Genomic DNA, 13,478 nt, shown 5'->3' with positions numbered 1-13,478 from the left:
AATTAATGTTACTATATATGACTTTTTAAATAATGAATGCTTACTATTTGATGGTACCTGATGGGTTGGGTCATTCTGCATCCTAAATTTATTGTTCTTTAGCTTCACAGATTGTACTTTTCTCTCGTTCTACAGGGTGTGATTCTGGCATTGGATATGCACTGGCAAGATATCTGGATACAGTAGGCTTCAATGTCATTGCTGCTGTTTTAAATAAAGATGGACAAGGGGCTGTGGCTTTGAAAAGCAGCTGTTCACAGAGACTTTCACTTCTGCAACTGGATGTAACCAACTCTGCACAGATAAAGAAAGCCTATGAGGAAGTGAAGGCAGTTCTACATAACAAGGGTACTTGCACTAATCTGATTATTAGTATATGCAAATTGAAGATTGCTTGGGTTATCCTAACTGGATGAACTTGGTTTTATGCTTTTTGGATCAGTTTAATTTGGATAAGTTATTAGCCCATAGAAACATAGAAGATGACGGCAGAAAAGGGCTATAGCCCATCAAGTCTGCCCACTCTGCTTACCCACCCCCTGTCTATGCCCTAATGACCCAATTTCCTTATCTTGACATGGGTATCCCATTTATTCTTAAAGTCTGGCACGCTGTCTGCCTCGATCACCTGCACTGGAAGCTTGTTCCAATGATCAACCACTCTCTCTGTGAAGAAATACTTTCTGGTGTCGCCATGAAATTTTCCGCCCCTGAGTTTGAGCGGGTGCCCTCTTGTGGCCGAGGGTCCCTTGAGAAAGAAAATATCATCTTCCACTTCGACACATCCCGTGAGGTACTTAAATGTTTCGATCATGTCTCCCCTCTCCCTACGTTCCTCAAGAGTGTAGAGCTGCAAGTTGTCCCACTGAAGAAAGAAACTGTAAAAATAAGACCCTTTTCTCTCCTTGGCTTTGTACATCATGATCAATGGAAATCATTCTGCATGCTTAATCATGTAAAAGTTACTATCAGATAGTTTCACACATCAGGTTTGGCTTATTTTTCTGTGCATTCCATGCAGGCTGATTTCAGAATCCAGCCAATCCACATACATTTGAGAACTGTCATATTGGAACTGGTCTCAATAAGTAGGTAAAACTGAATTGGAAGGGAAGAAAGTGCTGAGTTCTTACCACTCTAACATGTGCTAAGGAATGAGTGTTTGGAAGTAATTTTTATGCATCTGACTCCCTTCAAATAAATGATGATCGTTTGAAGGCTACTCTGAATTTCTGGCAGTGACGTCAGACTGCTGGTGTATAATTTCCCGGATCACTTCTGGCTCTTTGAGTGCAGTTCTGGCTCTTCTGGCAGTTTTGGAGTGCAGAGATGTCATCTGGGCAGGAGAGGGAGGGGGCAGCTCCTCATGCCAAGCACCAGCCTGTTTAAGAAGCAGCCTGGGAGCATTGGGCTCTGTGTCCCCTCCCCCTACCCCACAGTTACTAGGATGGAGCAGTGACGCTTAGTGCAAAAGTCTGGATAGCCTCCATCTTGTTGCTGGACTGCTACCTGCATCTTAATATTGGTGATTTCTTTGCTAAGTTGCTACAGGAGTTAGAATATGTACTCAAAGTTCCCCTAAGATTGCTAGTTATATGTTAGGTTATGATAATATTTCATTTTTATTATTATTTTGTAATGTTGTAATAATAATAATAATAACTTTAGTCTTATATACCGCCAACAATCTTGCGACTTCTAGGCGGTTTACAATAAAAGAAACTGTAAATACAATCAAGTGAAGCTTTACGAACAGCTGATTAAAGAGTATAGCAGTGTATATTGTAATTGTAATTAACCTCCAAGGACTTCTTAGACTATTTTTTAAGCCTTCTAATTGGTCCAAGGAACTATAAATCAGAGATCAGGCCAGGGGTGGGTGGGAATGAAATACTGTACTAACTAAACAAAGACTTTCCTAATCTGATTTTATCTTATGCTCTGAAATGTAATCTAAAATATTGTTCTAGATTTAAACACTTTTTATATAAAACCCCTAACAGAGACTCTAAAGGCTATACTATTGCCTAAACTGATTTTGCTGTAAAAGCAGAGTACTGAACTAAAAAAGTAAAAGAGAAGGACAATGAAATAACCTACTGAAGCCCAAGTTTTACCTTTTCCCAAGTTTGAATGCTAGTTGGTAAGCTATTCCAATTGAGTTTTGCTTCCTCATAGCAGGTCCTCACTCGGCAGTACCACTTCAGGACAAGGAAAATTGAAATCTGGGTTACCTAATTGTAACTGGCTCTTCTCCAAAATGTAACCACCCCCCCATCCCCCATTATTCAAAGCCCTCTTTCCCTCCTATCTAACAGCCCTTCCCATTGTAGTTCCTTTCTCTTTTTTAATTCCTGTAAACCGTGTCGAGCTCCACTCCGTGGAGATGACGCGGTATATAAACCTAAGGTTTAGTTTAGTTTAGTTAGCTGTGCTTCTAAAGTGAAAAATGTCAGCTACACCTGGTTGGCACTATTGTTTAACTGAAAGGCAACTATAAAGCAAGTTTCTAACTGCCTAACTGAAAGACCTTTGCAAAAAATATGTTCTGTAGGGCTGCTTTTTTTTCTAGCTCTATTTTAAACTAATGTTAAACACTAAACAAGACTTTCCTCAGCTGCTATCTGGGCCATAATCTGATTTTATTTTATGCTCTGAAATGCAACCTAAAATACTTTTTAAAAAAAATATCAATGTGGTTTTTTTTTTAATTAAATCTTTATTCATTGTTATACTTTCTTTTTTCTTTTTTTTTTTCAGACAAAGGTTTTTATTATGATCACAAATGGACAAGTAAAAACAGCCGTCTCAGTTCTATCATCCTCTTTATCCTCTTTCAATAAGTGAAAACAGTATAAAAAACATTTTACACTTTAAACATCACTTAAAATTTTACAAGATTCAAACAGATAAATACCCCTCCCCCCACCCTACCTAACCATTATCATTGAAGCATCTATAAAATTTTCCATAGTTTTTAGAAATGCGCTATACATGTCATAACCATAAATTAGAAAAGACCTTACTTCCACACCGTTTAAGGCCAACACTGAAACTAAGAAATCTGCCTGGCTCACTATCAGAGACGAAGATTAAATTTCTCAAGAGCCCACGTTTAACTACCAGAGCTAATCATGGTTATTTAAACTGTTGTTGGGGCCATCATCGAATGAAATCTTATTTTCTCTGTGAGCCTTATGTTATATTATGTTTATTTAATTTTTGTTATTTTCTTGGTATTTTCTCACATTTTATCATAAATATATTTTAAATCAAATGCTCTATCAAGTGCTCTTATAGTATTCTCTACTAAACTTGCTGAAAGCAGTGTGGTACTTAGCTCAATAGTAGGAGCCGGCTGACGTCCACACTTAATGAAAATGCAGACGGAGGATCTCCGTTTCGCCCTGCGTGTGTACTGAGGGCTTCTTCAGAACCGCTATTTTATAAACAGCAAATCTATGAAGAAAACAGATATCTATCTGATTATCAAGCACTTAATACTCTAGTTGTTATATTCTTTTAAAATTCCCTAGTATAAATGTCCTAAGAAAATGTCACATGCCTACACTCCTTTCAGGAAATACCAAAACTCCTTACGTCTAACAAATACTTTTTCCGTTTAACTCATACTGTTACAAATCACTTACTTTTCACATTAGAAATTTTGGTAAATGTGATTTAGCTATGCGGACTATGCCGACACTGCCTCAATTTTGACAGAAGAGAAATGATTAAGACACCAGCCGCGAACTTTAATCTTTAAATTCGCTGGCGGTGTCTGACGTCATATCCGGAACACGGACCATTCAGGATCCTTTCTACCCCGAATTAGAAAATATTAAAGGTCAACTACACAAAATTGTAAAGAATTGTTAATCACCTACGATGTGGATATTTAATTGGATATTAAGATTTGATGTTAAATTTTACAATTTTTTGACTCTAGGTTGAAAGAAACTCAAAATTTGACTCTCAGTTGAAAAAGGCTTGCCAATTGACGGCTATGTTTAAACCCTTAGGTTGTACTGTGTGGAGCCTATCTATCCACTTTTGTTCCAATTGTAATAGTTTTTTACCCCTATCTCCTCCTCTGCATGATTCTAACACGTGGTCAATAACCATGCAAGTCAGTTGTTGAAATGTGTGTTGATATAATAAACAATGGGCTACCAGCGGAGCCTCTTTTCTTTGCAAATGTAGACATGATTTATGCTCCGCCATGCGCACTCTAAATTGTCTAGTTGTCTTCCCTATATACAGTTTAGAACAGGGACATTTTATCATATACACCACATATTCTGATCTGCATGATGTTTTATGCCTAATAGTATATATCCTATGGTTAAGAGGATTTTCAAATGTGGAACCCTGAATTGTCATGCTGCAAATTTGATACCTTCCACAGCTAGAGTGGTGACCCAGGGAGCTCTCTCTTGGATTATACGTATCTGGTTTGAGACTAAAATATTCCTTGAGATTGCGGGACATAGTATATGCCAGTCGTAAATGGAAATCCTCAAAACATGGGTGACCTTTCAATATTCTCCAATGGTTATGAATGATGTTGGATAGTGCCTCAGACTGAATATTGTGTTTAAGGACACAAGTCATCAACTGTTCATTACTGGCATTCTGTGTATTTCGGTCCATGTTGGAACTTAATAACCATTCTCGATGATTATTTTTCGCCCTCCTGTAACTGGTTTTTACAACCCTCTTAGGATAGCCTCTGTCTGATAAAGATTTAGACAGACCTTTAGCGGACACTTTAAAGTCCTGGGTGTGAGAGCAAATCCTCTGGTACCTTAAAAATTGCGAAAAAAGTAAGCTGTCTTTGAGCCTAACTGGATGACAACTGGTATATTCTAGTAGGCTACAAGTATCAGTTGGTTTAATGTATAATTTGGTTTCTAATTTTCTTTGATGTGTATAAACCCACGTATCTAGAACATTTATGCCTGTAATGGATTGCTGCATGGTAAACTGTATATGCGGATCTTGTATATTGACCCATTCAAAGAACAATTTGAGTTGCTCATCAGAACCCTCCCATATTAGAAACACATCATCGATGTATCTTTTCCATCCAATGATATTACCAGCCCACTGATTGTCATAAATGAATAATTCCTCAAAATCTTTCATGTATAAACATGCTATAGAGGGAGCACACGTTGCCCCCATGGCTACTCCTTTTGTTTGTAAATATAAGGAGTTGCCATCTGTAAAGAAATTTTCCATTAGGGCTAGACGCAACAGTGATATAATAAATTCTGTTGGACACTGATGTGGACGAAGTCTGCCATCTAGGGCTTTTTGGGCTACCTGTAAACACTGACTTTGTGGCAGAGAAGTTTATAAAGATACTACGTCCATAGTTACTAGTATGATCGGTCCTTCTGGTAATGTTATACTTTGTAACCATGATAAGAAATGACTTGTGTCTTTGATATAAGACTTACTGGTTTCCACGATCGGTTTTAGATGATAATCAGAGAATGTAGAAAGGGGTTCCAAAATGGATTGTTTGGAAGAAATGATTGGACGTCCTGGAGGTTTATGCAGGCGCTTATGAATTTTCGGCACCAGATAAATCCAAGGAATGGTGCATTGTTGTGAGTTTAAAAATTGAAACTCATGGGTGGTAACAAAACCTTCGTCAAACCCTTCTTGTGTCAAGGTTAAAATTTGGGTTTGCAATTGGTGCGTAGGATTTGTGTTTATAGGGAGATAAGTCGCTGTATCCGACAATTGAGTTCTTAGTTCTTCTAAATAATCTTGTTTGTCCCATATCACCGTAGCACCGCCTTTATCGGCTCTAGAAATTACAATGGATGGATCATTTTGTAAGTTTTTTACCAATTCCCATTCCATCTTGGATAAATTGTAAGATTCTATTTTATTAAACCGCAGTTTGGCTGCATCTTGAACAACTAGATGTTTAAATGCTGTTAGAAGAGGGTCTAGAGGACCTGGAGGAGACCAAGAAGATTTCTTTCTGACAATCGATCTGTCAAAGCCCGGCTCCTTTCCCCAAAATAATTTTTTCAAAGATAATTTTCGGGTGAATCTTTCAATATCAATTTGGAACTGGAAATGGTCATATGGAGTGGTTGGGACAAAGGAAAGCCCTTTTGATAAAACCTCCAATTCTTTATGGTTCAATTGTCGATGAGATATGTTGACTACTGTAGAACTTTGAGATTATATGTCCCTATCTTGACCTTTCTTTAATACCGATTTCTCGGAGCATTGCGTCTGCCTCTGCTTCTTCCTCTGGGACGCCCTCGTCCTTGGTTTTTTGGAGGATTCCCATACTGTTGTTGTTGATCTGAGGAACTTTGAATTGAGCCCTCACTATTAGATGAGCTCGTGGAACTGGAATCCAATGATTTATCTCTACTAGATTGCTGTTGAGATGTGAACATCCATTTATACACCTTCTTGGAGGAATAATCTGCTGCGTCTCTAGTGGCTTTTTTTAATTTTTGTTTTTTTATTGTTTCTCTATAATTTTTAATGGTGTCATTGATCGATATCATTTTTTGATCTAATAAATCCGATGTCATGGATAGACGCTTCTTATTTAATTGTTCTTCCAAAAGACCTTTTTGTTGTTGTAGCTCTTTTTTACTTCTTTCAATGATTAAGAGCATGAGGTCTAAAGAGCATCTATTGAGTATTTTATTCCAAGTATCCACGAATTGGTCATCTGTTTTAAATATACTAGGTCACGCAACCTCAAGGAATATTTTAGTCTCAAACCAGATACGTATAATCCAAGAGAGAGCTCCCTGGGTCACCACTCTAGCTGTGGAGGGTGTCAAATTTGCAGCATGACAATTCAGGGTTCCACATTTGAAAATCCTCTTAACCATAGGATATATACTATTAGGCATAAAACATCATGCAGATCAGAATATGTGGTGTATATGATAAAATGTCCCTGTTCTAAACTGTATATAGGGAAGACAACTAGACAATTTAGAGTGCGCATGGCGGAACATAAATCATGTCTACATTTGCAAAGAAAAGAGGCTCCGCTGGTAGCCCATTGTTTATTATATCAACACACATTTCAACAACTGACTTGCATGGTTATTGACCACGTGTTAGAATCATGCAGAGGAGGAGATAGGGGTAAAAAACTATTACAATTGGAACAAAAGTGGATAGATAGGCTCCACACAGTACAACCTAAGGGTTTAAACATAGCCGTCAATTGGCAAGCCTTTTTCAACTGAGAGTCAAATTTTGAGTTTCTTTCAACCTAGAGTCAAAAAATTGTAAAATTTAACATCAAATCTTAATATCCAATTAAATATCCACGTCGTAGGTGATTAACAATTCTTTACAATTTTGTGTAGTTGACTTTTAATCTATATATATAAAATCGGAGGTATGTATGTTTGTATGTATGTGTGTATGTGCCGCGATCACGCAAAAACGGCTTGACCGATTTGAACGAAACTTGGTATGCAGATCCCTCACTACCTGGGATGATATGTTCTGGGGGTCTCGCGGCCCACCTGCACACGTGGGCGGAGCTACAAACAGAAAATCTGATTTCACCCATTCAAGTCAATGGAAAAAATATAAAAAGCTGTGGGACCGATTTGAACGAAACTTGGTATGCAGATCCCTCACTACCTGGGGTGATATGCTCTGGGGGTCTCGCGGCCCACCTGCACACGTGGGCGGAGCTACAAACAGAAAATCAGATTTCACCCATTCATGTCAATGGAAAAAATGTAAAAAGCTGCCAACGCAAAAACGGCTTGCCTGATTTGAACGAAACTTGGTATGCTGATCCCTCACTACCTGGGGTGATATGTTCTGTGGGTCTCGCGGCCCACCTGCACACGTGGGCGGAGCTACAAACAGAAAATCTGATTTCACCCATTCAAGTCAATGGAAAAAATGTAAAAAGCTGTGGGACCGATTTGAACGAAACTTGGTATGCAGATCCCTCACTACCTGGGGTGATATGTTCTGGGGGTCTCACGGCCCACCTGCACACGTGGGCGGAGCTACAAACAGAAAATCAGATTTCACCCATTCATGTCAATGGAAAAAATGTAAAAAGCTGCCATTCTCACAGTAATTCCAACTACCTGGGGTGATATGTTCTGGGGGTCTCGCGGCCCACCTGCACACGTGGGCGGAGCTACAAACAGAACATCAGATTTCACCCATTCATGTCAATGGAAAAAATGTAAAAAGCTGCCATTCTCACAGTAATTCCAACTACCTGGGGTGATATGTTCTGGGGGTCTCGCGGCAGCGAATCTCCGATGACCACCACTCTGCGCTTCTTAGGGGTGGGCCGTACTGCTGGTTCCGGAGCTGGAACCTTCTGCTGAACAACTTCCTCCTCGTTCTCCTGTAGCAGCTGATATCTGTTCCTCAGGGCGATTTGTGGTGTTGGTGTAGAGCTGTCCTGTATGAGAGAAAAAGAGACAGGGTTAGGTCCTCTGTGTTTTCCTGTGGAAGAAGTCACCAGCTGCCAGGAGTCAGCGTCTACAGCCACTTCCTGCATTCCGGCGGTCTGTCTCAAGGTAGCCGTTTTGGATGCTTTGGGTGTTCCCAGGGTGGTCTTGACAGGTTCCTGTTCAGTGATCTGAGACAGCTCCTGAATGACTCCATCGATGAAGGTCTCGTCGTCTCGGATGCTCCTTAAGCGCTGAACCTCCTCTCTCAGGCTCCTCAGCTCCATCAAAAGGCTTTCGTCTGGTAGATCCATTCCTTCTGTCTGCGTTGAGACTGTAGACATCTTTGAGGGGATGGCCTCGGTCTGTACAGAGACCTCTGCCCTCCGTCCAGGTTCCCCTTCCATCTGTACTTGGTCCATAGCCATCCCCTGGGTACTCTCGGTGCCTGTTTTGATTGAAGTCTTGCTGCTCCTAGTCCTGACTGCCATTTACAAAGGTTTATTATTATTTATTTATCCCTTTTTTTTTTTTTTTTTTTAATATTTGTCAAGGTTGGGGCTGTTAGGTGTTGGTCAGTAAGTGTTGAGGGAGAATAGAGGTAGTTCTTGGTCTGAGGGATGGAGTAGTTATTTAACAGTTAGTTAATTGTCAGTTAAGGATGTCTGTTTGTTAGTGTGCTGGAGAGGTCTGCCTGTTAAAGTGGTTTGGGAATAGAGTGATTGGTGAGGTCTGCCTGTTTAGTGAGGAAGGCTCTAGTAGCTTGTTGGTTAGATAGAAGTTGTAAGTTTGGGAGTTAAAAGACTTGGTAGAAAGTTAAAGAAAGACGAAAGACAATTGATTAGTTAGCTAGTTTTATAATTTGGGAGACTGGCTATTAGTTGATAGCCCTTTCTTGATGCCCTTCGCAAAGGCGCTCTCGCTAAGGCGAGCGCCTTTGCCGCTCGCCTTTGCCGCGCGCCGAACGGCTGCGCGCCGTTAGCTCGCCCCCTTTTATGGGGGCGATCGGCTGTGACGTCGGGGGGTGGGCGGAGCTACCACCCGCCTCTTCCCCTCTCTGTGTCCTGTCTGCCTCTCTGTGCTGCGTACTCCGATGGCAGTGCTGCTCTATCTGCTGCCTTTCACTGCCTCTTCTTCACTCCTCCTCCGACTCTCCTGTGCACTTATTGGAATATTCATATTTATCTCTATCTCTACCTCTGTCTTTATATTTTTATCTTTATTTTTCATAAATTGTTTCTTCAGGTACTTTAGTTAGATTGTGAGCCTTTGGGACAGTTAGGGAAATTTTCCAAGTACCTATCTTATTTATTTTTATCTATTGTATCTTTGTAATGCATCATTTTTGTAAATCGCTTAGAAACCTCACGGTTATTAGCGGTATATAAGAATTAAATTAAATTACTATGGCAGAATCCTTAACTATAGTTTTACCAAAGCCAAATAAAGATCCCATGTTGGTTTCAAATTACAGGCCCATTTCTTTGATTATTGTAGAAGGAAAACTTCTGGCTAAATTATTGGCTTTACGCTTGGCCAAGGCTCTCCCTTATATCATCGGTATGCACCAGACGGGATTTGTTGCTCAAAGACATTCTTCAAATAACACCAGACTGGCTTTTCATATGTTAAATTTGACGAAAGCCATGGAAGATCCGCCTTCTCTGTGTCCCTGGATGCAGAGAAGGCCATTGATTGTGTGGAAAGGACCTTCATGTATCAAGCAATGTATTGGTATTGGTTCTGGATTTATACAAATGATTCAGACCAGTGAAAAATGAAACCGTTTTACTACTTGGGACCTGGGCTGGCCTCTTTTGGAGACAGGATACTGGGCTTGATGGACCTTCGATCTGTCCCAGTATGGCAATGCTTATGTACTAAACGAATGTTGAATAGTGAACACTCTGTTAAGAAGATACCATTTAAACGAGGAAAAGACCTCAAGATTATTTTTGCTATGCCGTAGTTTCAAGCCGACACATTAAGGCATAAATTCTTATCATGGGTCAAAAACCTTTTGTGAATATAATTATATTGCAATTCACAGTGGGAATACAGTACTCCCCCAATATTCATGGGGGTTTCGTTCTGGGAACCTCCTCGAATGCTGAAAAAATGCGAATACTGTTTTTAGTGGGGGGAGACAGGAGAGGGCAGCTGGAGAAGCAGGAGACAGCAGCTGGAGCGCCAGCCTCCGACCGCCTCTTCCTGCACTAAAGTCGGGCCTCACCAATCAGGAGAAGGGTAGAAGGGTATAGATAGAGGATTACTATACAGGTCCTGGACCTGATGGGCCACCGCGTGAGCGGACTGCTGGGCATGATGGACCTCTGGTCTGACCCAGCAGAGGCACTGCTTATGTTCTTATGATTCAAACCTCCCCCTACCCCACAAAAAAAAAGGCAGGAGGGATGCTCACTCCCTCCTGCCACGAAGGTGTCCACCCACCCGCTCACTTCTCCCCCACCCCGCCCCAAAGTAAAAGGCAGAAGGATGCCCACTCCCTACTGCCACCGGATGCCCCCTCCAGGCCCCGTACCCCATACCTTACAGTTGGGAGCAGGAGGTACTGAAAACATCTGCGAAATGACTCTGGGCCTTAGGCCCCTCCCCGGTGCATCATGGAGCTCTCCTGGGAGAATAAATAAAATAAATAAATAAAATCATTGGTGCAGTGGTCAGTTTTTCCAAAGTGCTGTCCAACAGAGATGACATCTTGGTTGGTATTGCAATTTTTAATATATCTGTGTAAATTAGCATCTGGTCTGTTTCATCAATATGAAGCAACAGAACCAAAAAAAAGGGGGGGTCCAACCTTGTCTGCAGTGAAAAAAACCAACCAGGAACAAACAAGCCAAAACTGCAGATATGTACAACGAAGTAGGCAAATTTTATTGTGACAACCAAACTATATATTAAAACCTTTTTACCAAACAGGGGACCCAACACAGTCCGTGTTTCGGACAACCTTCATCAGGGGTCCATGGTAGAAAAAGGAAAAAACATATGTCACAACAAATGTTGAAAAATATATAGTAAAACCAAACAGATGATGTGTCACGCCAAGAGTCACTACAAATAGTAAAAATCACTAGCGATTTTTACTATTTGTAGTGACTCTCAGCGTGACACATCATCTGTTTGGTTTTACTATATATTTTTCAACATTTGTTGTGACATATGTTTTTTCTACCATGGACCCCTGATGAAGGTTGTCCGAAACACGGACCGTGTTGGGTCCCCTGTTTGGTAAAAAGGTTTTAATATATAGTTTGGTTGTCACAATAAAATTTGCCTACATCGTTGTACATATCTGCAGTTTTGGCTTGTTTGTTCCTGTTTCACCAATATAACATCCAATATAGCATCTGGTATGTTTCAGCAATATAACATCCTTCTTAGCACTTTTTGCATCAAATAATATATATCACATTAGAAGATGAACATGTGAAAAATTCCCTATGTTGAATGTTTTTCTCATATGAATGACCAATGGGATCCTGTGAGATGTGTTGGCAAAGTTTGTAGCTTGCCACACTGCAAGGATGTGTGCCATTCTCTTCTTTGTGGGTGGGTGTGGGGAGCTTGCTTTTTACCAATTTCTGTTTCTGATAAAGCCAGTATAGGTGGAGCTGGGAATATTTCTTTTAGTAATTCACCTTCCTGGATTAGTAATTGTAGATCTCGTATAATTTTTCTTAGTTTTTCCAGCTCTGGATTGTATATCACTAACAAGGGGGTCCTGTAAATGTGGGTTTTTTTGTTTGTTTCTACCAGCTGCAATTGCTTGTATCTGTTGATACGTTAAAACAAACCCAATCACTGTTGCTACATTAACTAACCCTGATGCCATTATCTCCTGCAGGATTGTGGGGCTTTATCAACAATGCTGGGGTGCTTGGATATGTGGTGGATGGCGAGTTGCTTCCTATAGATATGTACAAGAAGTGCATGGAAGTGAATTTCTTTGGGGCTGTAGAAGTTACAAAAACATTCTTTCCACTACTGCGGAAAGCTCGAGGAAGGCTTATTAACATCTGCAGCTTGGGTGGTGAGTTAAACGATGCAAATCTACATGAAAGAAATATTTGACGCAGATAGTTGAGGCAGTACTGTACTGACAGGTTTAGACATCTTTAATAAGTGGAAAATACAGGGTAGTTTGCATCAGCTCATCCATTCTAGATTTTTGGACATTATCAGATATTTTTTGATAATGTATGTTTCATCCATGCTCACATCCCAATATGGTTTTATTAGACCAGGGGGGCAATTTATAACTTGGTGCCAAGATGTAGGTCTCAGAAGAACAGGAGATGATTGATTATTTCCCAAACCTTGGAAAGTAACAAACAGCGAAGGAAGACTCTGGTGCTCAAATGTTTTTTATTGATATGACCTGACACGACCGTGTTTCAGCTCCAACAGGGCCTGCCTCAGGAGTCTATTAGCAGGTTGATGTATTGCTTGCTGTTTTCCTACAAATATCCTATATCGCTATGTAAGATGTAGCAATTGGCTCTGTGAGCGGGTGTAGCGATTCATGATAGAAAGGCTGGGCTCATATCTAAGTACATAGTTTCCTCCAAACGAGCAAAATTTGAAAAGACATTTGAGCACCAGAGTCTTCCTTCTCCAAGATGTAGGTGCCACAATGAGGCATACTTAGTGCCAATTGTGTAACGGAATTTCCAGTGCAATAAGTGTGACATTCTGGACAAGCGGTTATCTCCTTATGGCTGTGAGCCTGTGTAGAAGGAATCAACTCGGATTTTTTCTATAACCCTCCTACTTCACTGAGAGCTCTACTGCCATCTACAGTTTTTCCCTTTTGCATGCGAGCCAGGAGTGTTTCTGTTCTGCTCTGCTCTTTTCTTTGTTTTCTTTGAGTTTTTTGATTTCTTCAGTTTTTCGGTGCTTGGAGCTTCCCTGTTTGTGGGTCCAGCTCTGTCTGCTTGGAGAGGAAGCAGACAGTGGTCTGCAGCTGACAGGCTAATTTCTTGTGCATCGGGGACCCCGATGCGGTTAATGCAGCACTGAGAC

General features: G+C 40.5%; 1 protein-coding gene across 2 annotated transcripts in view; it reads left to right on the top strand.

Moving 5' to 3' along the window:
• Window positions 1–13,478, top strand: part of HSD17B2 (hydroxysteroid 17-beta dehydrogenase 2) — a 47,457-nt gene that overhangs the window by 17,450 nt on the left and 16,529 nt on the right. The window contains exons 2-3 of one of the 2 annotated variants that reach the window (XM_033941452.1): window positions 136–348; window positions 12,301–12,486. In XM_033941452.1, coding sequence (XP_033797343.1) covers window positions 136–348; window positions 12,301–12,486 — 399 coding nt within the window. The remainder of the gene's footprint in view (window positions 1–135; window positions 349–12,300; window positions 12,487–13,478) is intronic. The other variant, XM_033941453.1, reaches the window with a different exon arrangement.

Source organism: Geotrypetes seraphini, chromosome 4 (genome assembly GCF_902459505.1).
Source record: "Geotrypetes seraphini chromosome 4, aGeoSer1.1, whole genome shotgun sequence".
Lineage (NCBI taxonomy): Eukaryota > Metazoa > Chordata > Amphibia > Gymnophiona > Dermophiidae > Geotrypetes > Geotrypetes seraphini.
The sequence above is the reverse complement of the archived record's forward strand: the minus strand, read 5'-3'. Positions and strand labels throughout refer to the sequence as shown.